General features: G+C 40.6%; 1 protein-coding gene across 2 annotated transcripts in view; it reads left to right on the forward strand.

The window, feature by feature from the left end:
• KIF26A (kinesin family member 26A) overlaps positions 1–25,917 on the forward strand; it is a 101,701-nt gene extending 75,784 nt beyond the window's left edge. The window contains exons 6-16 of one of the 2 annotated variants that reach the window (XM_042047126.1): positions 9,529–9,738; positions 11,727–11,820; positions 12,340–12,602; positions 12,852–13,035; positions 13,329–13,488; positions 15,168–15,330; positions 15,886–19,270; positions 22,700–22,890; positions 23,344–23,364; positions 23,775–23,925; positions 24,438–25,917. In XM_042047126.1, the coding sequence (XP_041903060.1) occupies positions 9,529–9,738; positions 11,727–11,820; positions 12,340–12,602; positions 12,852–13,035; positions 13,329–13,488; positions 15,168–15,330; positions 15,886–19,270; positions 22,700–22,890; positions 23,344–23,364; positions 23,775–23,925; positions 24,438–24,613 (4,998 nt within the window). In that variant the 3' untranslated portion in view covers positions 24,614–25,917. The remainder of the gene's footprint in view (positions 1–9,528; positions 9,739–11,726; positions 11,821–12,339; positions 12,603–12,851; positions 13,036–13,328; positions 13,489–15,167; positions 15,331–15,885; positions 19,271–22,699; positions 22,891–23,343; positions 23,365–23,774; positions 23,926–24,437) is intronic. The other variant, XM_042047127.1, reaches the window with a different exon arrangement.
• Positions 25,918–26,249: the final 332 nt, after the last annotated feature.

Consider the following 26,249-nt stretch of genomic DNA (forward strand, 5'->3'; position numbering starts at 1 on the left):
CAGCATCTGTGGCTGTGGTTGATACTCTCCATGGTTTGTGTGATCATTCCCATTCCAGCAGTGTCCCTCACTATTACAGTGTGGTTACAGTGGGTTAAGCAGCTGGTGGGGCAGCCTTTGCCTCCCTCACCTCTGATAAGTTGTTCTGTGAGAAGGAAAAATAGAAGTAACTAACTGGAAACCATGCAGTGTCCAAGATGCTTCAATGAGAGGAATGTGCCTCCCTTTATGAAAAAATGAAGAGATGAATGATATGCCAACTGTACCAAAATGCTATTTATTCTAAGTGAGCAATGCCTGAATACTACAGTGACTAATTACTATTTGTACATTTGTACATTCTGTGCAGTCCCATTTCTCTCGTAAATCCACTGGAAGCTTAAAGTACGTGTTGAAGCACGTACAACAGCAAATATGGCCTGCTTTCTGTATTGTCTCTGCAGTGGTAATTCTTAACATTTTTTCCATCCACTGATACTCAAGGTTGGTTCAATATATTGTAGGAGGCACAGAAACAATGTGGAAAATGGGAAATCATTTTGGGGCCAACAGAGAAATAAGAGTTATTCTGAACTGGGTGGTGGGACAGTTGAATCTAAGGAACTGATTGAAGGTAGCATCTGGACTATCTTGTGTTCTTCTGTGGAGTCTAGAACTGAACAAACAGGTCCTGCCACTGGTTGTGGGACCTTGTCTTGAATGTTTGAGCACAACAGACATTTGGGGAAAGGAAGAGGCTTGAGTTCTTGCCTTTCATAAGCTGCATGACGACAGCAAATGCAGTTACTGTGTATTGTGAGCATTGCTGGGTGAGGCAGGAGTGTGGAGAGATCGTGATGGCCACTTCTCTCACTTGCACTCAGTTATTGATTATTTGAGCCCAAGATGTAAATTTATTCTTAATTTCACATCATCATCTCCATGTATATGATCCAGTTCTTCTGCAGTGAAATTGATATATGGCTTTTATGGTTGAATACATTTGTTATTAGAGACTTCAGCAGAGAGCCCTTACATATCTTCTGCAATTTGTATTTATGATTTCTCACTGTTTTAAGTATTCTTCTGAAAGGTGGAAAATAAATGTCTTACTAATTTCTTTTGCATTTCAGAAATACCAAATTTTCTGCTTGTAATAATTTCAGCAGCAGTATGTGGACTTGTCCTATGATACAAATCTTTAATTAAGCCGTTTGCTTAATTTTGTTTAGTAAGATTGCAAAATGTTACACACTCTCATAGGTGCTTTCTGGGGTTGTCAATACTCAGGAATACCAACAGGGGAAAGTTTTTTTTTAAAAAAAAAAAAAAGACAACAATTTAGAACAGTAGGTCTGCCTGGGACCTGTGTTTCATATAATCAACAGTAATCAAACTCATGCACAAAGAAAGATGCCACTATCAGTTCAAACTGGATACTGAAAGGAATGTGCTCACTACTGATAAATGTTACGTAGCAAAACTCGTACCTTTCTCTTGAATGTGCCAAAAGCATCAGAGTCCAAACCATTTAGTTGAATCCCACTTAAAAGGCAGTGATCCAGTGCACTATGATTCTTGTAACTGAATCATTTTTGTGGTCTCTCTGGGTGTTATTAAATTTAATGTCAGAATAGTAGGAAAGACGTCTGAAAGCCATTTAATATTGTCACTGGAAAGAAGTTAGATTATGCTCAATTTCTGACATTAATGTGCTACTTAAGATAATTTATCATATTGTGGTATTAAGAAAGACATCCTTTTTACAGTGGCTGCTGTGTAGCATTCTAATGTGCTATTTTTCTTTAGCATGGTGGGAAGCCTTTTTCATGCAAAATGTTATTTTCTGGGGTTCTATTCAGCTCATTCTTTATAATACTGCATCACTTACAACAGCAACTTTAAGTGCTTGTCTCTTCTAAGGATTCTGTCATTTTTTTTTATGTTAGGATGACAGAATCCTCCTATGTGAGACAATTGAAGTGGAGCATTTAAAGACAACCTGAATTGTCAGACATGTTTCTTGGACAGGTATAGGCATACTGCTCTCCATTTATGAGTTTTAGACATTTACTTTCATTTATGCTTTACCAAGCCATCGCTGAGATACTGCAGTATGATTTACTGATAATGCAGGGTTTTCTTAAGCGTGCTGTGTGTCCCATTCACTGGTTCTTACAATGGTTTGATGACGGATAACAAATAGGTACTTAATTTTGTCATTTTTACTGCTCCTTGTTCCCTAATGACTGAAGCGTTATTTCTGATATAAGTCATGTGTCACAGTAAGTACTTGCCTATTGATGTAGGTAGAACTGTATCATCCAAGGTACTGGCATCCCTGCCAAAATGCCTTGAACTGCTTAGACAAGAATGTGGAAAAGTGAGATAAAAATACAGAAGTTCTTGTACTTTATTTTCACCTTGAAAAAATGGAATAGTTTTTCTGCATGTTTTCTGAGTGTACAGAATTAATTCTCCTTTAGCAGAGTACAATATAGAAGAGATTTTAATTTTTCTTTTTTTTTCAGGTTCTCCCAGGGGAGCTAGATGGTCTATGGTAGAGTGGCAATTTTGCATATAAATTTGCCATCCACTGGTAGTGGCAGTATATGAAAAGCTTGTAAGAGCTACCCACGGTAAACCAATTTAGCAAGGGTTATTTATCTGTCAGTTACAATTAAATCCATGAAAAATATTGGCTCTGAACTAGGACTTTTGTAATTTGATTTACACTGTAGTTGAAAAATAAGTGATTTCATTGGAAAATGGTCTTTATTCAATGGATTGTGAATTCTTTGTAATTTCTTGGTGAGAAATCTTAGTTCGGAATGGTGGATGTCTAAACATAGTTATTTAATTAACCTGCTGTTACACGCCATTTTGTGAACATTGGACAAAATTAACTTCCTGGCTGCACGATGCCTGTCAAGGATGCATGTTTCTAGGGAATATTTAGTGTCCATTCAAATTTGTTATAATGACATTTATTGCTAAAGACCAAATAGCTTGTTCATTTAGGGATTATGATACTGCTGTAATGCAGAATATGACCAGCATTTTTAAAATGGATTCCAGTATAGTGCCAGCACCTTCCCAAAATGCAGACAGACAAAGTAAGAATTTATTTTAGTAAAAAAGGCTTGAGCACATGTATTTAAAAATTTTACATGCTTTTTAATCCATTCCTTTTATTTTTTTCTTTCTTATTATGTCTAATATGAAACTTGACAACTATGTAAGCATCAGATGCTAACAAAGCATCACTACAAAAACATAAACACTGCACATCCATTGATTTCAAAGGAGGTACCATATGTTACAGTTATGCCTGTGCTAACATACTTGGCTGGGTTAGGATCCTAATTTCCTCAACATTCAAAATGCCATGGAGCTAGTCATTACCTAGTGAATTACTGGAGTCTTCTGTGTCTACATGTCTGCCCCTAATTAAACCATGTAGAGTGTTTGGCACCCTTCACTGAAAGATGAATGACCAATTTTGCAAGATATATATATGTGTGTGTAAAATTTTTTGTATTTGTTGTCTGAAATGTGGTAGAGGTCTGTGACAGTCTTAAGAACAGAATTCAAATTATCTGGTTCTTTAAGTGTCAGATGGTCCTTCCCCTTTCTCTGGTGTCAGAGTTTAAAGCCTTTCCATCTCTCTTGATTATGGGATAATAATCTATGAGAACCTGATTGTCAATCTCCTGGCTGTTTCTGTCTAAAATTGTGTAGGATTGTGTCATTCTCTTTTGTTGATCACTGATTCTTTTCTCTGCAAATTCAGCCTTGGACATGATTTTTTTTCTGGGACAAAGCATGCCTCACTGATCTTGGAGGAGTTCTTTAATGTGCAGCTTTGTGATAGTTTCATTCAATTCAGATCCAAAATATATGGGCCTTATTAGATAAAATTGCTAGTTGTGACCATCAGTCTCACCTTCAGCTGTCAGAGAGTTACTTCAGGTTTTGGATTTCACAGATTTTTGGTCTGTCTTTTGCTTTTTCCAGACCTGCTTTCTGGCACTGACCAGATGCTCTGCACTGTGTTGATGAGCCCTGAAGCCAGCCCATTATTTTGGTTGCTGTCACTCCTCTGTCCTGTTCTCCTCAACTCCAGCTGGTTCAGTATCTTGGGGAGATCTGGAAGTTACAAGCCCACACCAAGGGGTCACATGGGATTGGCAATGCTGGAGAAGGTCTCAGCATGGGAACAGTGGCTGCGACGTGACCGTGGGGCAGAAGGTCTCTCCTTGTGACCCTTTGGTGTGAACTGGGGAAGCCAGTATCAAAGGAGGAGGAGGAGGGCTGCAAGGGGAGGAAGGGCTGCTACGAGCCAGGATGTACATCCCTGAGTTTCTGAGATATTTTAGTGTTCAGGTGAAAATTGTTAAATATACATCTAGATTTGACTTCCATAAAGGTTAAAGATCTCAAGGTCTAGAGTTTTGTCTCAGGACTCCAGCAGGTTACTGATATTTGAGTGGATCTGTGATTCTCTAGTGATGTCATGTTTCTAAAAATAATGGGGTTTGTCCCTAGAGTCCTCCACACAGCCTTGTCTTCCCCACAGAAGACTTTTCTTTTTCCCCCTTTTTTTTTTTTTTTGGAAATCTGCCCTTTTGCCAATTTGTCTCCTTAAAATCCCGCGTGTTTACATAAAACTGGTGTGATTTTTGTTTTTATGCTTCAGCATCTATCCCTTAGGTTTGCCCTCGCATAGCTAGAGCAAATGAATTCTAGTGGCTGTTTTCTTTTGTTGCCTTTCTTTGTCCTGACATCCACTGTAAGCTGACAGATAGACTTAAAAAAAAAAAAATTCCTTGAAAAAGTTTTTCTCAGTTTTCCTTCCCCCTCTCAGGCTCAGTTTAGAGGCATAGAAAGGCACAAAATTAATTTCTGGGCATAGGCAGCAATGTGGGATATACATCATAAGGTCATCCCAAGACAGCTCTGAAACTCTCTCATCCTTGCCAGTGTAGGTTAAAATTACAGCCATGTTGTGCTGGGTGAGGGGCCTCTGACCTTATGCCACCCATTTCTAGAGGTTTTCCAAATTAGGTGTTTGTTTATTTATTTTTTTTTAATTCTTTATCTTATAATGACATATTCAAGATACATTTGCCATCTTCTTTTCCCAAGCACTTTTGATTTTAATAGGATTTCCTTCAGCAATTCTGCTGACCTCCTGGTTTCTGCAGAAACACGAATTTGGAAAAGTTCAGTAATGCAGTGTGAACCCCCAGTGTACAAAACCCACCAGATCAGTCAGTTAATTAATGAGATGCTTCAGTTATTTCTATGATTTAGGCTGTCTTCAGGCACTGAGAAAAATGTTAATAATGTGCAAATATTGTGATATTTATGTTTCTTTTATTTTTATTTGCAGAAATTGAACTCAAATACAAACCTAGCCTCTTTTTCTATCAACATCCTCATTAAAATAGAGCCTCTATCCAGTATTCAATGTCTGCATGAATGTCTATGTACAAGGTCTTACATCCTTCATAATTATAAACTTCCACTTGTAATTCTTTTACTTTGAATCGTTCTCTGCATTGAAGAAAAAACAACAAAGGGGGAAAAAAGGTAGTAATGATACCTACTTTTAGCAAAAAGGGTCATTCCCATCTCAGGATGGATGTCTGTCTTAGCTCTCCTTAAGGAATCTAAAAGTGGTGGAGTGCCCTGAGCCTGAGATGACTTTTCTGAAATCACCAAATTTGTATTGTCTTTTCTTTTTTGTGTTCTCTCTCTCTCTTCATTCACCCCCAGTCCTCTCTTCAATTCCCGCCCCCCCAACCTGTTCTTTTTCCTTTATTCTTCCATTTCTTCATTCATTCTCCTCTAAATTGCTTTTCTTGTGTTTCCTTGCTTTGTAAAAATGTCAGCAGTAGCTGGTACCGCTGCAGTTGGAGCTGACCCCAGAAGGCTGGACATATTGTGGAATAATTGCCCACGAAGGGTGATCCTGAATGGGCCTGAAATTAATTGCACTTAATTCTAGTAATTCATTTTCATAAGCAAATAAAGCATTACAGTGCAGTCATTGATGATTTTCTCCCTAGTTATGGGCCAAAGTTACTTTCAGATTTACAGGCCCCGTGTTATCCTGAATCCTCCCCTCCCTGCAAGCCCTTGTTTCTGGATGATTTCCTGCACCACGTATTGCTGTCTCTACAGGTGAGCATGCCTTGTGTGTGAGAACTAGATAAAGAGACCCAGGAGAAGCTGCAGTTCAATTGATCCTTGAGGCAAGAGCCATGCTGGCTCTATAGTACTCATACGACCCTGTTTTCCTGCAGTATTAACTCCAGAAGAATACTGGGATGAACTTCAGAGATGAGAATATAAACCTGTCACTTAAGATTGGTCCTCAACCACAGGCATGCAGGAAGTGTGAGAAGAATAAACAGTATTACACCAAACCTTTCCTTTATACCCACAGAAGCATGTGTGTGCACCCAGGATCTGCCTGCTCTTAGGTTTTGCTCTTGTGAAGGGATATGTTTGAGTGATCTTTGTGCTTGATGGTACTTCCATGAGCATTTCCGCTTTATTTCTGAGTGAAATCAGTCTGGCTCAGCATCATGAGTGAGTGTGACACATTATAACGCTACAATTACTGATAGATACCACTTACAGATATATTTAGTGGGCGGGGAAACTAAATGTGAAATCAGTGTTTTTCTACTCTAAAATCAGCTTTTATACACAAAACACTAAAAGAGGAACTCCCTCAAGCTGCTTTTCTCTCCCCCATCCCATTTGTCTTGAAAGCTCACTTCCACTGTAAAAATTAAGATGACCCTTGAGACCTGTTAAGTTTGGGATCTGATTCATCATGGAAAGCTGTTTTAGTATGTTTCTGATTCAGAGAGGTGGTCTTAAAAAGCTAGTTTTTCACACAAGGATTTTTTGTGGCTGAAGCCATCATTGTGTTTAGGAGGAGCAATGCTCTGATGGAGGTAACTTGCTGTTTAAGTCAGGAGCAAACCAGTTTTCCTCTTATCCAAGCTCTGGCTGCTATAATCTAATAATAGGTGGAAGAGAGAACAGGAAGGACTGTTTAGATAAGTGCTTTGAAAACAGCATATATTTTAAAATTCATTTTAATCAAGTGACCCTGAAGTGGGCATTTATACTTACATATATTTGTATATTTAGGTTTTGTTTTTTTTTTTTGCCCTGAGGGAGGTTATTTTTTATGAGCACCTCAGTAGCGTGTCAAGGTTGAGCTAGCAGGCTAATACACAAAGCTGGCTTCATGCAGCTTTTATGGGGAAACAGCCTTGAGTGTGTCACCTCTGATGCACTTTGCTTTTGAGGCAGCTGTTTCATTTATTCTAAGGTTTGCTTGTTTTCTGGGACTGTATTTTCATATTTATATAACCCTGAAAGGCAAAAGAAAAGAAAGTGTTGAATCAGGGGACTGCTTGAGTCAATAGGTGGAAGAATTAGCTGCTATGTTTGGTGGAGCCTCCTGCAGTGTTTATGGGAAGGGTTGGTCGTTTCTTAACCTCTTTGTTTGGAAAAAATGTTGGGGAAGAGCTTTTAGAGCTGCTTTGTGGAAAATATTTCCTTTGAGGGTACTTGAGGAGTTGTGTAGGGGTGCCTGTGTGCAGCTTAGCCCCTGTAGAGAGGAGGAGATGGAAGAATGGAACAGTTGAGAACTTAAATGTTCAAATTACCTGCCCTTCCCAGCTGATAAAGACAGGGACAGTTCAGCATGGTGCTTCCTGCTGCTCCCACATCTGCTGTGGATAATCCTGGCTTGGGCACTGCATTTCACTGCGCACACTGGGTGCAGATGTGTCTGTGTCACCTTTTCATCTTGTCTGGAATGAGGGGCAGTCCCTGAGGGTGGCTCAGCCTGCTCTGGTCTCTGCGTGTTGCCTACATTTCACGTGCTGTGCTTTGCTGAAGTTGGTTTTCAGCTTTGGTTCTTCCTTTGCCAGTATTTCTCTGAATACAGAAGTGACAAGCAAGTGCTGACTGCAAAGCCCATTTTTTTGGTAGACACAAAGAATGTGTCCATGGAATAAGTGCACGCTGTTTTAATGACATAATGTTCTCAAAATGATGTACTTACATCATTTTAAGCAAATCCTTACAGACACTTGGCAGATTTAAGCAAAAGACTTACTGAAATGGAGAATCTTTCTTTATCAGAGACAAGTGCTTTTGAACCCAGCTTCCACATGCAATATCCAGCTCAGGGCTAAAAGTGAGCCTGTCTCAAAGAACCATAGAATTGTCTAGGTTGGGCAGGATCTTCAAGATCAAGTCCAACTGCCAAACCCACCACTAATGTTATGTGCTTTAACAGGGGTGGGTGTTCATGGCTCAGTAGCAGTGTTGGAGAAGCTGAAGGTGCTGTGATGGGTGCTGTGGACAGTGCAAATGTAAATTTGCTGTGGTGTATCACAGCCATAGAGGCTCTTCAACCACCTGGTTAACTCTGGTGCTGTGAGAGTTGTCTGGTAGTTGGATAAGGAGATTATACTGTTGTTCAGCTTGTTATTGAAACATTTCATACACTGTGGAAAAAGTAATTCTGACTGAACATTGCTTTTCTCTGCAGTTTGATCTGCTGGGCAGTTCAGAGTTGAAGTTGCACCTGTAATAGTAATTTACTTCAGTGCAAGGTGTATAAAACATGCTGGTTCTGACGTGGGAGCATTTCATAAGGATAAATGGTTGTAAGTGGGTGTGAGGTAGTATTTCACAGGTTTTTAAAGTAAGTGTGTTTTCCAGGAAGCTTAAAAGAAGCAGGTGTGCAACTGTTGCTGAATTTTCTGAAACCCAGTCACTTGGCTCCCAGAAGCTGCTTTGGAAACCACAGCTAACATGTTGGAGCTTTCTAAAGATACTGTCTTAAAATCCTGTGTGTAGGATGTCATGATTTGTAGTGCTGCAATAGAAATGTGCCTGTGAGTGGTTTCTTTTCAAGCTTTTTGACCTTTTAGTGGTTTGTGGTTTGGTTTTTTTTTTCCTTCTTTTTTTTTTTCCCCCATTAAATCTGCAACTAACTACTGAAGAGCCTAGCAATGACAGCATAAAGGCAACTGCCTGGGACAGTTGTAAGAGAAACACCTTTTTATTAGAATATTATGAATGAGGAAGTTTTTAGATTTGTTTCAAGTGCAGTAGCTGAGCCTTGTGTTACTCAGACTGGTATTCAAAGTGTCCTTTTGGTCACACTAAGTAGTTGAAAGGCAGGAGACCAGAATTTTCTTTTCTTTGGCATTGTGTTACACCTACAGTGGATCATGCTTGCAGATCAGACATTTATAAATTGAGTTGGTAAAACTGGAACAGTGTCAGCTGCAGAGACAAAGTGCACCTTTAAAACCTAATGAGTTCAGTGAAGACCCCAGGCTGGAAAATCTGGCTCTGTTTTTGTCCCACGGTTGTTCTGACACACCTAAACATTACAAACAAACACATCATGGGAAGGGGAGTGGGTTTGGGAGGAATGTTTTGCATGTGTTTATCTATAGCTGGGAACCCAAGTTGTTGCTTTCTTCTGAATTCTTGCAGGTGAAAGTGATGGTAAGGATTTGTTCCTTTCAAGGAGCACACGAAACGTCTGAATCCATGTCCTTCCTAAAGGTAGACCCACGAAAAAAGCAAATCACATTTTATGATCCAGCAGCGACTGGGCCTTCCAATGCAGGTCACAGAAGAGGTGTTGTTGCTGTCCCAAAGATGTTTGCCTTTGATGCAGTTTTCCCCCAGGATGCTTCACAGGTACTGGAGTCACTCACATAAACCTCCTAAGTGTTCTCATGGCCACTGCATTTGATAGCCTGAAGAGTTCCTTCTGTTTCTGGGGAATTTTATTTGAATGAGTTGCCTTAATGCCTGGAAAAAACATGGTAATTAATAGACAAGTGTGTAAATTCTTACATCTTCTGTTTAGTTGAGATGTAAAATTAAGGAATAATAGCTAGGGAGATGGATTTGCTGACGAAATTACCTTCTTGTGTATTCTCTTATGAGAGAAAGACACACAGCCAGTTTGAAATCCAGTTTTCCATCCAGCTACGTTTTAACCCATTTGATGGTACTGAAATAAAGTCCTTCCCCACAGCTTTCAATGGGAAATAAACATGTACTTTAATAATGTTAAACTAAATGCTGTTAGGAGGAAAGATAAAGCTAATGCCTTCGGATTGTTTTACTGGAACAGGGAACTTTTATATTATCTGCACCTTTTCCAGTTTGTTTGTGCTGTGGTTTTGACTGATTATTTTATATTGATGGTTGTGCTGATGGTGATGCATATTTTTCTTTTGGCCTCCAAAAGGGAGCATTGATTCATTAGTAGCCCCAGACCTGAAATCTGCTACACAGACAGGATGGCTGGTCTTCGAGAGGGTTGGGGTCTGCAGTATATTCAGTGAGGTTGTACTCATGGACACCTGATAATTCCTGAGAAAAATCTTTGGTTCAGAAAATAAAATCCTAGAACAGCTTTAAAAAGAAGAACTAATTCAACAGCATTTGAAGAACTACACCAAGTCTGAGCTGCGGAAAAAAAAAAATTAGGGTGAAAAATGCAGCACAAAGCATCCAAGGTGAAAATAGTCTATGAATGCTGAGAAAATATGACAAGGTCTAGTTCATAAGCCCCTCCTCAGATCTTCTCCTAGGGTTTTGTTTAATTTTTTGGATCCTAGATTATAGATAGGAAAATATCTATGAAGTCTAAGTTCTAGCCAAGCACTAAAGACAGAGGATAACTTGCCACACACATCAGTGCCTAAAGCAAAGGTAACCACATCTGAAAGCTGTTTTTAGGATCCTGCATATGTTCAAACAGGGTCTTTGTGCAGAAATACGCAACAGTGATCTCAACATTAGTCCAGAACTGGAAGTGAGGTTTTCTTGCTTGTGCTTCCAGCCTTGCTGCAAGGTGGCTGGTCACACCCTGCTTGTCTGCTGGTTTTGGCACCAGTCCTTCAGGCTGTTGACTCCTGGTTTGGGATGACTCTTCAGTTCCTTGTGGAGGGCCTGTTGTACGGCCTGTTGTAGTGTTTTTGGGTGACGTTGGCCAGTGCAGCCCCTTCTGTGCAGGCGGCATTGCTGGAGGCAAGCTTGCTGCCATGCACCTGCAAACAAAGCCTTATCATTTCACTGGAGTTACATATTTACAGCAGCCCCCTCCCCTGCCCCCAGTTGCTGTACTTAATAGATCATCTTATTGTGTATTTGAAACCTTCCCTGATGTGGATAAACTGGTTTTAGCACAATCAAGTATTTTAGCAAGTTCTCTTTATTGATGATGATGTTTCCGCTGAAAGAGGAAAATGTGATACTATGAAATCTTATTCAGGGATCTTAATGCATTTTCTCCACTATGGATGTCTTTTTAATTCCTGTGAGCACTCCTGAGTAGCTTAATTTCAGTGGAGTTGCTACTATTACTGAATAGCCTTGGCTAAGCTATTATATCAGCAGGAAGCCTGGTTGGATAGCATTCAGTTTGCTACATTAGTCATAGAATCAATATTCCAAGAGAATAGGTTTAATAGAATTGAAAACTATTTTAGGCTGTAGTAGCATATTTTATTTTTTAAGATAGCATAGTTACTAAAATAATAGGACTGATGCCATCAAAATGGGGAGAATATTGTACCTCAAAAATATTGAGTCATTCATTTCATTACAGATGAATAGTAAAAACCACAGCAGTATATGCTCTTTCACTTATTTGTCTCCAATTTTTCTTTCAGGCTGAGGTATGCTCTGGAACAGTAGCAGAAGTAATCCAGTCTGTTGTGAATGGTGCAGATGGTTGCATATTTTGCTTTGGTCATGTCAAGCTTGGTGAGCTCCCAAATTCGTTACAGTTAATTACTATGTCAGTCTGGTAATTACATGCTGTCAGCTCCTGGAACAATAAACCTGGAGTATATGAATAGATTAGAATTTCTTTTTAATTAGCTTTGCAAACTTATCACAGTTTATTTCTACACTGTAAGTTTTAATTTGAAAAGGTAACATGTAGCATCGGATTAACTTATTTAAGAGCAAGTTTATGTAGGTGCATTGTGATGAAAATCAAAAGATCAGAGATGTTTTTAACATTAATTTGCTGTGAGTCTGGCTTACAAAACTTGCAAGCCTAGTTGAATAAATAGTAATGGATTATTAATTACATAGTTTGAATTTTTGCATCTGTTCTTTCCCTTATCTGTGCAGCATATGGCATTACATGTAATGTACAGTGGTGATATAGGGTGGCATTACATGTAATGTACAGTGGTGATACCAGGTGGCAATATGAAGACTCACAGTCTTGTACCAGAAAGGTTAATTGTGTTTATGTTTGTCTTTTCATTCTAGGAAAATCTTTTACCATGATTGGGAAAGATAACTCCACACAAAGCCTTGGTATCATCCCCTGTGCAATTTCTTGGCTCTTCAAATTGATCAATGAACGTAAAGAAAAAACTGGAACTCGTTTCTCTATCAGAGTATCTGCTGTGGAGATCAGTGGCAAAGATGAAAACCTTAAGGATTTGTTAGCTGAAGTAGCCACTGGCAGCCTTCAGGATGGCCAGTCTCCTGGGGTTTATCTGAGAGAAGATCCAATATGTGGAACCCAGGTATAATGAATATCACAACATAGATTTTTCTGAGCCTGACTTTCTTCTACTTTTTATTTCCTTTATCTGACAACAGTTATGACAACTTTTAAGCCAGTAAAAAAAATTTATTGCTTTTAATTTATAAGCCCTTCTCCCATGGTGTACATATTTGTTTCTCTTAGTGCCCTGGAGATTTAGCCAGTTCAACAAGAAATAATAAAAAAAATGCCCCTGTGCTAATTAGTCATTTTCTTGTTTATATTCAAGCTTCAAAACCAAAGTGAGCTAAGGGCCCCGACAGCAGAGAAAGCTGCCTTTTTCCTTGATGCTGCAATTGCTGCCAGAAGCACCAGCAAGCCTGAATGTGAGGAGGAAGATAGGAGGAATTCACACATGCTCTTTACTCTTCACATATACCAGTATCGCATGGAGAAGAGTGGCAAAGGAGGAAGTATGAATGTTCTTACCATACTGTTTATTTCTAAATGATGTGGTCTTGCATTAGTTTTAATAATAAATTGCAATTAACTTAAAAAGAAAAAATGAACTCTCAAGCCAGTTGAGTCACCTTTAACTTTTGTAGCTGTGACTAATACCTGGTTTCCTTACAATTAAATATTTATTTGGTCATTATCCCATGCTGTATTCATTATTCTCTTCATTTGAATACCTTTTGAATACCAGGTTTGGCTTGAGTCCATGCAAGAACGTGATGTACAACTGTTTTTCCCCTTTTTGTTTTAGTGTCTGGAGGACGCAGTCGTTTGCATCTCATTGATCTAGGGAGCTGTGAAAAAGTGCTGAGCAAGAGCCGAGATGGAGGAGGCTCTCTGTGTCTGTCTCTCTCTGCCCTGGGCAATGTAATTTTGGCCTTAATTAATGGTGCTAAGCATGTGCCATATAAGTAAGTGAATTCTTGTCTGCATTATCTTAAATTTGTGGGTGGTGTTACCTGAGAAATGGATTGCATCAACAATTTACTCTTTCCCTAAGGTGAAGTTAAAGGCAGTTCTGTCAGAGAAGGGTCTGTCTTCTTTTAGTGTCGCTCCTACAGGTACATGTATCTGTTCATCTACTTGTCCATATTAACACACACACAGGTTTTTAAATGTTCAAGTAACATGAAATTCTTAGTTACATGGCCAAAAATGGTATAATGGTATATACTGAAGTTAGGTGAAGTGCTGGGGAGGGTTTGATTGTTAAAGAAAGTGAGGGAAAATAGCTAAGATGTTTTCTTTCCTTCTCTCTCTTTGTTTCCTGGATATGGAATTTTTGGCTGATTGCAGCCAGCTCTACATTAGTGAATAATTCAACCCAGATTTGATAGATTTTCTCTTCTTTTTGCAAATGTAAAAATTGTATTGAAATTTTGGAAAATACTTGAGTGTTGATCAAGTATGATCATCAAAGGTTGTTATTTCTGTATGTCTTTTTGGATGATACATCTTTTCAATTAAAAAAAAGAAGACCACCATGTTGCACATTAGTTTAACAGAAGCAAATGTTTAGGTGTGTTCCTTTGTGGGGTGTCTCCGACAATAATTTTGTGTCAAACGCACCTGTGGGGAGCCCAACTTACAGACAACAGCCATACTGTAATCACCCTTACCAGAACTTGGCCTTCAGTCCTTAAATTTAATTGCTGCTTGTTAAAAGCTGCTTCTTAAAGCATTATAACTTCGTGCTGTTGTTATCAATCATGTCGTTTCACATATTTATCTAGTGATGCATCTCAAACAGGTGGTTTTTTCTCTCTGTATTAGGCAGAGAGATATTTTCCTCAGGCTAGTTGCTAGGTTTTGTATGGAGTAGAGGATGTATGGGTTAGAATAGGGACGGGCAGATCCTTAACTTTGTCACCTACTGTGGTTTAGTGACCAGATGTGACAGGAGTTCCCTCATGTTGGACCAGCTCAGGGGGGCAGTAGGAAGCATGGAACCGCGGGGAAAGATGTCCTGGAGACCAATGGAGGACAAAATGTAACTTGTCTTGTCAGCTTTACTGTCCACAGTGGAGGATTTGCATCACCAGGAAAGCCTCCAGAGAGAAGTTCTGCTTCCCTTCTGCTATGTCAGAGCAGACCACAGGTGGCAGAATGGAAAGTAGATTAGTTGGGGTGACACTTACATTTCTGGTATCTAACATTGTTATATCTGTTCAGAGATTTCTTACCATTTCTGCTGACTTCTTTTATTTAGTATTAAAAGTGTTTGCACAGAGCTCACAGAGTGTAACTATCCAGGTACTAAGTCTGTTCAGCTAAAAATACAGCACTCATGAGCTTTATTTGTGTAGTACGATCTAAACCTGAGATAACTAGTTATCAGTCAATTGGTTACAATTTTCTAAGCAATAAAATGAGTTCTCATACTGTAAATACCCAGGCAGATAAATTAAAATATTGGTAACTTGGTATGTGTACATTTAGACACATTTTAAGTGTCAATAACAGGAGCCTATTTCTTATCTTCATGTACCATATATGCCTGAGAGTGAAAGCACAGCTTGTGGTGTAAAATTCTGCAAAAAAAGGTGGTGATTTCTTTAAATATTCCTGGTGTTCTCATTTTTTTGCACAGGGACAACAAGTTGACAATGTTGTTGAGGGAATCACTTGGGAACATCAACTGCAGGACTACTATGATTGCGCACATTTCTGACTCCCCAGCCAATTACGCAGAGACTCTCACCACTGTTCAGCTCGCGTCGCGAATCCACCGCATGAGAAAGAAGAAATCCAAGGTTGGTTCACAAACAAGCAGAAATTAATTCATTTGAAAATGAGTTTTTCTAACCTCTTGGTAGGGGAACATGGGATTTCTCGATGGTAGGAAGTAATACAAAGTGCATAAAAGCTCAGGAGAGGAACTGAAAAATGACTTGGCACTGAGCCATCATCCTGCCCCCAGTCCTTAATCCTGAAATTCCCTTCTTTTTGTTTCAAACACGTATTCTTTCTTTGCTTACATGTCAAACTAACTCAAAAGCTTCTATCAGTATTAATAAAATCAATAGAGGAGGAACAGAAAACTATTGAGGAGAAAGACAATGCATAATATTTAATGGGAATTGCCTGAAAAGGTATGATTGTTATATTATTACTAATACAGTAAAATCTGTGTAGTGTGTTATTTTAATTTACCCTCCCCTGTAATATTTTACCACTAGATGTAGTTGTGATAGTATACACAAAGCACAGAGTATATTGCAAGCCTGACCTTTTAATCAATTACTGTACATGTATATACTTACTTATCAATTGATGCTAATAACTTTTCCCTTACTTGTCATTTGCAGTATGCATCCAGCTCGTCTGGAGGAGAGAGTTCGTGTGAAGAAGGACATGTCCGGAGACCTCCCCATTTGCGACCATTCCACCCACGAACTGTTGCCCTTGACCCTGACCTTCCTGTCCTGAATATATCCAGTGATCCTGATTATTCCTCCAGCAGTGAACAGTCTTGTGATACTGTCATCTATGTTGGTCCCAATGGTGCAGCTTTGTCTGACAGGGAATTGACAGATAATGAAGGTCCGCCAGAGTTTGTTCCCATTATCCCGTCCCTAAATAAGAAGAGAAATAAAGACAATTCTGCTCTTTGTAGGAGCTCTGACAAGGACCATTTTAAATGCAACACTTTTGCTGAACTGCAAGAAAGGTTAGAGTGCATTGATGGAAGTGAGGAACCCATGAAATTTGCTTGTGGAGAAATCTCTGTTGGGTCCAATTGTAGTACTGTTCCTGGAAGTACAGAAAATGCACAGTCTAAGTTGATAAAGGAAAAAATATCCTCTCCTTCTGGAGGATTTAAGAAATCGATTCCACAAGAAACTGCATCTCCCAAAAAAGGACATAACCTTCCTTTCCAGGCTGTTGCACCAAGGGGTGGCAATGGCAACTGTCAAGAAAATAGCACTCCTCACCTGAAAGCAGAGCTTTCCAAGCTGCAGAGCAGAGCTGACAACAAAATAACAGACTCTATCCTGGAGGGGGAGAGAGAGACAATCACTGATTCCCTGCAGACTTCAAGGTGTAGCCCTTCAAGGAATCCAGAGCAGAATAAGGCCACAGCTGACTGTGTCACTAAGGAGAAGTCCTTGTACGTGAAGAGATCCCTGCCAAGCCCAGCACCTCCCCCTCCACAGCAGAGAGAACACTCCCCAAGCTCCAAAGCTGAGAATTTGGAGCTGGACAATAGCAATGCAGTTCGTACTCCTCCTGTGGGAATGAGCAAACAGATGGGAAACAAACCTGAGCAAAACCTTGTAGGAAGCACATTCCTGGTTGGTAGCAGCACCCAGAGTCAGTCAGGTGCAATAGAGGTACACAGCTTCAGGTCAGCATTCAGAGGGAAATGTTTTGATCGGGATATACTGACCACCACAGTGACTTTGCAGCAGCCTGTTGAGCTGAATGGAGAGGATGAGCTTGTTTTCACAGTGGTGGAAGAGCTCTCTATTAGTGGAATTATGGATAATGGGAGACCTTCCAGTATCATTAGCTTTAACAGTGACTGCTCCCTTCAGGCCCTTGCCTCAGGTTCAAGGCCGGTCAGTATTATTAGCAGCATAAATGATGAGTTTGATGCTTATACCTCACAGGAGACTTCTACTGGTGTAAATATTGATATTGTTGTGCCCTTTGCTAAGGATCCCTTTACCAGCAGCAGACGTTCCTCCATCAGTTCATGGCTTAGTGAAGTCAGCATTTGTACAATTGAAAGTGATGGAGCCCAGTCTAGTGACAGTTTTGTCGCACAGTCATCTTACAACTGTAATAAGTCCGAGGAATCCTTCAGCTTGGACTCATCCCATTTATGCGTCCCCCTGAAAAGTGCTCTGAATGACAGTGGATTTTGCTTCTCTGAGCTGGAGAGTGAGAGCTTGAGTTCCAGCAAGCTTTCCTCAGGCATCAGCAAAAGCCCTCAAACCTCTGAAACTACCAAAGCATCTCAGATAAAAAGTGCTTTTTGTGTCACTGATCAGCCAGTAAAAATTAAATTTAGTAATTCTCGTGATGCGCCTGTGATAGAAACAATACATTCTAGTCTTCCTAGGAAAACAAAAACTACCTCTTCTCCAGTCCACAATAATACTGTCCTCAGCTATAAAGAGCTGCAGAATCCACATGGTATGTTTGAAGATCCTTGGCTGTTACGCACTGATTATCACTTGGAAGCAAAACCTGCAGACTCACTGCTGTCTCCAAAACCTCACACGTTTGGTACTGAGAAGCAGCCAGAAAAAGCTGCCCAGTGTTTTGGCACAGCATCCAGGCCAACAAAGTCACAGACTATGCTTGCCTGTTCGCAGAGGGTTGTGGATGGTTGTGAAATGGCCTGCAAATCCTCTAGCGGAGCTGCAAAGAAGTCAGAAGCTGTGATGAAGATGCCACAGCTGAAGAGAGGAGCCACCACACTGGGAGTGATGCCAGTGTCACACGCTAACAGTACTTTGCCGGAGTCTGTGACCCGAGGGAATTCAGATGCTCCCTTGGCCACTGGCAGCTTGAAATCGTCACTGGGAAAGAAGAACGCACCACAGAAATCAACCATGTTGCCCAGACCAGGTGGGCCAACACCTCCGACACCTCCTGTACGTAAATCAAGCCTGGAGCAGAAACCTGTTGGTCTGGGTAATGGTGGGGGGAAAGCCTCTGGCCTGGACTTTGCCAGAGCTGCCACGCCAAAGTCTGAAGATGAAGCAGATTTGCGGTTGAAGGCTGGCTCTTACTTTAGTGAAAGTGTCAGCTGCAGAATGAACCTGAAAGGTGATCACTCTTTGCCCAAGATGACATCTAGCTTAAAGGTGAAGGCGTCGAAGAGTGAAACCGTGCACCGATATGGGAGCCACATGTCTCTGGAGAGGTGTGACAGCCTGACATCAGTTGGATCCAAAGCAAGCATGGTGAGGGAGAGTGGGAGCACTGGCAACAGCCGGGCAGGGCGTTCTGTCCCCAGACTGGGGGTTCCCCCTGTTGCTTCCAGTGTGGGTTTACCACTGCCCTTCACGGCCCCTGCGCCTGGTAAAAACAGCCAGGCAAAACCCACAACTAACCAGAAGGTGCAAGCCAGTGGGAATAAAACCCGGGGCCTGTCTGCCAGTGGGTCAAAGTCTCTCAGCTCCTCTGTGAAGTCCCTGGCACAGCCTACAGGGAAGGGCTCTGCCATGGCCCCTGGTGGGAAGGCAGCCCCCCGTTCTGTGCAGCCTGTCAGCGGCAAACCCGGCCGTGGGACCATCATGGGCACCAAGCAGGCCATGAGGGCAGCCAACAGCCGCGTGAACGAGCTGGTGTCGGGCAGCTCTGCCAAGGCGGGGCATTTCCGAGGCTCCACTGACTCTGACAGTGGCAATGACAGTGGCATCAACCTCAGTGACGAGAAGTCACAAATGCCGGTGCTGCCGTCTCCGTACAGCAAGATAACGGCACCGCGGCGGCCACAGCGCTACAGCAGCGGGCACGGCAGTGACAACAGCAGCGTCCTGAGCGGGGAGCTGCCGCCAGCCATGGGCAGGACGGCTCTGTTCTACCACAGTGGGGGCAGCAGTGGCTACGAGAGCATGATCCGGGACAGTGAGGCCACCGGCAGCGCCTCCTCAGCACATGACTCCATGAGCGAGAGCGGGATGTCATCGCCGGGTCGGATGCGGAGCCTTAAATCTCCCAAGAAACGGTCAACAGGTAAGACATGAAGGGGCAGGTGGCCAGGTGTCTGCTCGTGCTCCACTGCATCCTGAGGGTGGAGGCAATATGTGGCATCTCTGACAGAGCAGAGAGGAGGCTTGGAGAGAACTCAAAGCAGGGAGGTGGACTGACTGCATGCACTTGTGTGTGCATGTGTATTGCTGTGACAGCAGCTACTTGTCATTTATTTTACTTCAAAGCTGCAGGTGTGACACAGGTGCTGTGGTGGAGAGGGCAGGAGAGGTGTGGGGTGCCCCGGGGTGCTGGCAGCCACCTGCTGCCTCCTCCCTTGCAGGGAGGCTGCCGGCAAATAGGGGACATTCCTTCTTGCCTCAGCAGGTGGCCCAAATAGGAGGGTGTTATGGGTGGGTTGGGAAAAGTGAGGTGCTGGGTGAGTGCTGATGAGTTTTTGTGAGGAACAAGTGAGTAATCCTGGAAGACTGGTGAGAGAAGGGCAGTGAGGAGAGGAGGAGCTCTGCTGCTAGGTGTCTGTGAGGGAATGCCAGAGACACCAGCTGGGACTGTGGTTTAGAAACAAAGGAATAGGCCTGGAGGTGAGAAGAGTGTTTGTGAATTAATGAGGATTGCTAAATGTGCATTAGTTTACCCAAAGGTAAGGCTTAGGGGCAGAGCAGTAGGGCGTGTGCGTAAGGTGCAGCGACTCCTAGGTTAAAATGCTACCAGCTAATCGCGAAATTATTGTATTGCACTGTAATAGTATTTATATTAAGAAATTTCAGGGTGTATGTGTGGACACTATAAGCAGTAGGAAACTGACTGGGAGAGCTGCTTGCAAGAGGCAACTCTTGCTCACTGTGTCTGACCACGTCAAGCAAAGGTGGGCGTATGGGAGCCAGATCCCCTTTTCTTCCCTCTGGTGCCTTTCCTTACTGCTGTCGCTGGTGGTGCTCCTGTAAGTGCAGCTGCAGCCAAGTGTATTTGTAGCCAGCTTCAAAATCTGGCTCATGTGATTGGTGTTAATTTCTCTGACCTAGGTTGAGGTCCTGGGTATTGTAAAGAATCCATGGCAACCGGTGCCATGTAGTTAGTGACCAGCAGCACCCTCCAACAACCTGGGCATGCTGACTGTTGGAAATATAGTAGGAGCTAGTATCAGCAATGCAGTCTGAACTTCTGGTTCAAAGTGGCAATTACTGCAATCCCTGTAGATACCCATGATGCTCAGTTCTGGCAGTAGAACCAAATGAGTGAAGCTGATCTCATGGTGCTTTCTGGTCAAGGCAACTGAGTTGCTTCAGCAAGTGATAAATCATTTGGGAAACTTAGTGCAACATTTTCTGCACTTCTCTTTCCATAGCATATCAGCCTCTTAAACCTTTCCTACAAATCAATATTAACAGCTGTATAAGTTGCACACATATTGAGAAGGCATTACCCACTGATGGATTTGTATTTGTTTTTGCCCCAGGAAGTGCTTATAAGGTCTTTAAAAATGACAAACTATTTCTTTTTCCAGTTGTAATTGCTCTATATCAGTAAATTATGTATTACTTTTTTGGAGTGCTTTAGACTTCGAGAAAATAATGTGTTTTATTCATGAAATGTGGCTTACCAGGAAGTGTGTCAGATATTTCTTATGAGAAATGTTTGGTTCAGACCCATTATTGTTCTAAAATAATTGTAATGTTTGCACATTATTAGATATTCTTGGAGTAGCTTATGTTACACCAGACTGTGTTGGAGTCTCTTGATTTAAAGACAGATCCTACTCCTGTATATGTCACTGTAAACCTGTCCCCTTATCCTATAACTTCATTCTTGGAGAAATGACGTTGACCCTGGCTTGTACAGTGGAAGGAGATGAAGTTTGCTTGCTTATTGCATGTGTTTGACCTCTGTTTGGTGTCCTTCTCAGAGGAATCTCCTGTCACCAAAGCAGTTACAGGATCAGGGTTACAGTACGTAGCTTCATCCGACAGGACTATAGAGGTGTTTCAGGCTAGATGGATTGGGGTTGTGAGAATGGTGTTGTAGAAGTAGAAGCAAGTCTTCCCCTTTTGAAAACATTCCCTTTTTGTTCTTGTTACTTAGAAATGAGCAAGGATGCAATTAAGAATGAGGGATGTTTTTCCTAACAATATGTAAAGCAGGTAACTGTTTGGGTATCAGTGGAGTTGTGTTGCTTTGGGGGTGGCTGCTGGGATTTTGTGTGCATTTCATGTTGAAGTTCATGACAGGGCTTAATTGACAGCCTTAACATGCACTTACCTCTCCTGTAGAGGTCTCAGCCCAGAAGTTACTTTGGCAGCATTGTCCTTCAAGCAGAGCTGCCTTGTCTGTTTGATGTGCTCCCTTTTGTAAGAGCAGAAGAAACAAGACTCTTGCCTCTGAGTTCGTTTTTAATAAGAGGAGGCTATTAAGTACTAAATTTATTGTCACCAGTCACCTAAAGCCAGCTTATACTTACTGCTACTGTGTGTCATTTCAGCTTTTTTCTGGTGGCCTTCCTACCTCCTTTTTTTAGGGATTGGACTGCAGCCTTGTTAATGTTGCCTGACCAGCTCTATGGACATACTTGTCCTTGACACATGTACTGGGCCAGCCTTTAGAGAATGGAAAGAGACTTAATATCACAAAAAAAAAAAAAAAAAGCTGGACACCAGAGTCCCAACTCTTGCAATCAAAAGTATCACCATTTTGGAAGGATATAACTCAGTCTCTGCTTCATGAAACTTGAACCCTAACAGATGCATCGTGGTGCAGTATGATTTTCTTGGTAAATCTGGGAGCATTTTATTGAAGGTTCCCAGAATTGGTGAGTTTTGTCATGTGCTGAGCTTCTGGGTGCTGGTGCAGAGGCGTGATACATCTTAACATTACAGGTGCTCAAGTTGCAGATCGGTTGATGCCTTTTGAATGCCTCTCAATCCCACAAAGTCACTGAAAACTGCTGGTATTTAGCACCCTAAAATAGCAGTAGTAATTCTGGATGGAACTGTTTGAGCTTTGCAAAGAGGTAGTGCAGTGACAGGGATCTTAGATAGCCTTGCTTGGCTTTAACTGGGGGAGCTGCAAATTTCTAGATAAATAAGCCATTATCAGTATTAGTTTTAGATTATTCACTATCTCATTGCCTTTGCAAGGTAATGAATACCATTGTAGTCCACCAAAGAAAAATGAATCCAGAAAATTTTTTTGCAGGGAGAGAATAAAGAACTGATGTTCAGACATCTGCTTTGGGAGAGGAACTGCTGTTGCTCCCATCTGTGAACCAAGTGAAACCTACTTTGTCAAGGCAGTAAACTCAATTAGCAGCCTGAGGGTATTTTACTAAAAGGAAAGATCAAGAAAAGCATTTCTTCCTAAGTATGCTGAGAACCTAGATCCTTCTTTAATTCACTGCAGTATGTTCTGCAGCGCGTTCGTCTCTTAGAGCCTGAGGAATGTTTGTTTTCTGTATTTTAGGTCTCCAGCGTCGTAGACTGATTCCTGCTCCGTTGCCAGATGCTGCCTCCTTAGGAAGAAAACCCAGTGTCACTGGCCAGTGGGTTGATCTACCACCTTTGCCAGGCACTTTGAAAGAGCCATTTGAAATTAAAGTTTATGAGATTGATGATGTGGAACGATTACAGCGACACAGACAAGAGGAAACTGAGGTCAGCACATATTTTACAACTGTAGACAACTTAAATTACAATATACAGACAAAGTCCTTGCTTGAATGCCAGAGGGGTGTTCAGGAAATTGATTGCAATTAAAGTACTATAATTATTAATTTTGCAATTCATATGTTGGGGTACCCTTAACACAGAAAATGAAAATGATTACTGTCTAAAATTAATTGTGTCTAACATGACTGATGGTGTAAATGGAAGTTACCAACTAATACATTATGAGAAGACTTCATAATCCTAGCCTGGCTGGTAAAACCTTACAGCCTCCCTCACTGATAGGGTCATTAACTGTTTATGTAAATGGCAGGATTTTATTAAATCAGGGATATACTGAGTTTAACTTACTTGTAATTGGAAAACACTTCAGCTAATTCTATTTTAGAGACCAGAATTTTATGTTCTACTGATGCCTTTTTCCCATTTCTTTTGTAATAGCCTTTCCAGGATGTTGAGAAGGTAGGAATGCATTTAAGAAAATAAGAATTAATATGTTGTAGTATTAACTGTAACTCTGATACTATAATTGGGCTGTGTTTATCATTTTCACTACTGGAAAAAAAAATTATCTACAAGCAGTAGTAATTTCAGAATGCAGAATGCATTAAGAGATGTTTGCTAATACAGAGAAGTGCAACAAATGCTCAAGTGATGTAGTTTGCGGTTCCTCTAGATGAGAATTCTTTAATGTAAACTTAAACTAAAAAGACCCCCAGAAACCCATAAAAACCCCACCAACCCCACAACCAGATAAAGCAACCCACCTGCTCACTCCTATGAGTAGTGAGCTGGGAGCAATTTGTGTCAGACTGTTACGGGCCAACTCACAGCAGGAAAATTCAAGGAATGGCCTTTCTGTGTCTTAAAAGGGTCTGATGTATTTCCATACCAAGCTGAAGATACTAGAGAGGCGCCAGCAACGAATCAGAGAAATAAAGGCAAAGCATGAATTTTTGAAGGAAGAGTTGGAAGAGACAAAGTGCAGGTTGATGATGGATCCAAATAAGTGGAAAGAAGAATGTAAGTATTTTGCAAAAACAGCATTATGATCAGCCTCTAACAGATTTTCGGCATGTCAGCAGTCCCACTGAAAAACTTAATCACTTGCTAAGATATTTTGCTGAATTGAGTCCTAAAATACTCTATGACTCAATCTGTGTTTCTGTAATACGTGATTTGAACAAAAAAACCATCCAAACCAACTAGAAGAGAACATCAAAATGGTGCAGAGACACACTGTGGTGCTTGTTAATATTAAATATATAATCTTTTATTATTCTTCTTTCCAAAGAAGGAAAAAATTGTTCATATCCATGTTATAGCTGGGAAACTGAGGCATGAGATGTGTTCACAGACTGCATGCTGTGTGTAGCTGGAGCCTCAAGGCAGAGTTTTGCATCTGCTGAACAAAGGGAAAAAAAAGGCTTAGTTCAAGAGAAATTAAATTTTACTCTACCATAGTGGCTACTTTGTGACAGAACAATGTTTTACGATGAGCTGTTTCTCTTACTCAGTACTTTTTTGTCTGACAGTTGAAGTGGATCCTGATCTTGACAAGGAGTCACAGGAGTACCTGGAGGCACTGGAACAAGTGACAGAAGAACTGGAGCAGTGTGTTAATCTGTGCAAGTCACATATCATGATAGTGACGTGTTTTGATATCGGAATAACTGATGTGCAAGATGGAGTGAGGGAAGTGGAGGTTTGAAGAGAGGTTTTTCAAGGGACTGAAGGAAGTGAAGTTGGGTCGTCTGACATGAAGAAGGGATAAAGTAGCTGGGAAGTGAAGGAGGAAGGGTGAAGACTAAAAAGCAACAATGAATGTTGTAAGAGAAAGAAACAGCTGAGGAATGGGAATGTTCATAAATCATTTGGTGCCTCAACGTGTGACCTGAGCTGTACAAAGATAAAAGCAGGATCAAGTATTGCTTCTACCAGAGGGAAGTGAAGAAATTTAGTACAAACCATGATGTTAATTAACGAACAAACAAACATGAAATGGAAGTGCCTTTAAAGTTCATTTGATTTTCATTTTTGTATTTGGTGCTAGAATTAAAGCCAGCAAACCTAAGCAGACTACAAAATGTATTCCTATGAAATATTTTATACTGTATAGTGTATTTATGACTAAATGTAAAAAACAAACAACATTGTAGCAAAAGCAATAAGTAAATTATGTTTTCATACCTGAACTTGCCTTCTTGTTTCATAGAAAAGCTGTTTTATGTAGCAGAATTAAAATTGTATTATAATTGTTTTCTTGGTTAGGGTTCAAGATATTTTTATGAACGTTTATCTATTGAAAAGGAGTATTATGGCATTTTGAGATGATTGTTTTATCTTCAGGTTTTGTATTATTACTTTTTCATATCAAAATAAATGTTTGTTTTCCATTTTATATATACATATATAGATCTATATTAACTGCTTACCTACTTCCTTGGTTACTAACCTCTCTTTTCACAGACCTGGTCTTTTTTGGAGTCGTAAACTTAATGTAAGGAAGTCTACAAAGGGCACTGTGGTTTGTTTTGATTTTCTTTTTTCCTCTCTGACTGCAGGAATTGAGAATTATGTTTATTACCAAAACCATAAAACAAGCAAAAAAAAAAAAAAAGGAGCAAAAACTTTTTGTAAATGTTAAGTTAGGTCCATATTTTTATATAGTTTTGACTATAAATATAGCATTTGCATTTTGAACTTTTAAGACAAATAGTATATCTTTTTACAGTTTTTCTAAGGAAGGCAAACCCTCAGGATCAAGTTTATACATGCTGCATGAGATTTGTGCTTTTTTGAAGGAGGCCACTTAAGTGTGGAAACTATTGATAAATTGTTGCCAAACAAATACTTTTGAAAAGGTTTAATAGTGTATGTAATACCACCTTTCATAACGAATCATATTTTCTAATCATCTTCCTTTTTATGGTTTTTTCAAATCCTTTGTATAAATATGTATTATAACAGCTTGCTTCAGCTTTTATCTGTGAATAAAAGATACATCTATTGTTACGAGTGCTTTTTGCCGTGTATGTGATTTTAATGTTCAGAAGAGGGAGGATGGCCTGTGGCACACTGTGTTAAATGTCACATTGCATTGTCTCTTTGCCCAAGAGGTGTATAACTGGGAACAGAGTTCTGACATTAGTCAGCATAAACCAATCAGGAGAGACAAAACACCAAAGGGTGAAATAAATGGCAATGATAATACTTACATTCTCTTAGCACTTACAGAAGAAAGACCTGTGGCTCACATACTTGTTTTCCCTGTTGAGAAAAAGCAATTAAAAATGGGTCTGAAACCACAAGGAAACTAGGAAGTGGAATCAAGCCCTGGGCCGTGT

This window comes from Corvus kubaryi, unplaced genomic scaffold (assembly GCF_017639235.1).
Source record: "Corvus kubaryi isolate FWS band 111438036 unplaced genomic scaffold, C.kubaryi_AGA036_p1.0 66, whole genome shotgun sequence".
Classification (NCBI taxonomy): Eukaryota; Metazoa; Chordata; class Aves; order Passeriformes; family Corvidae; genus Corvus; species Corvus kubaryi.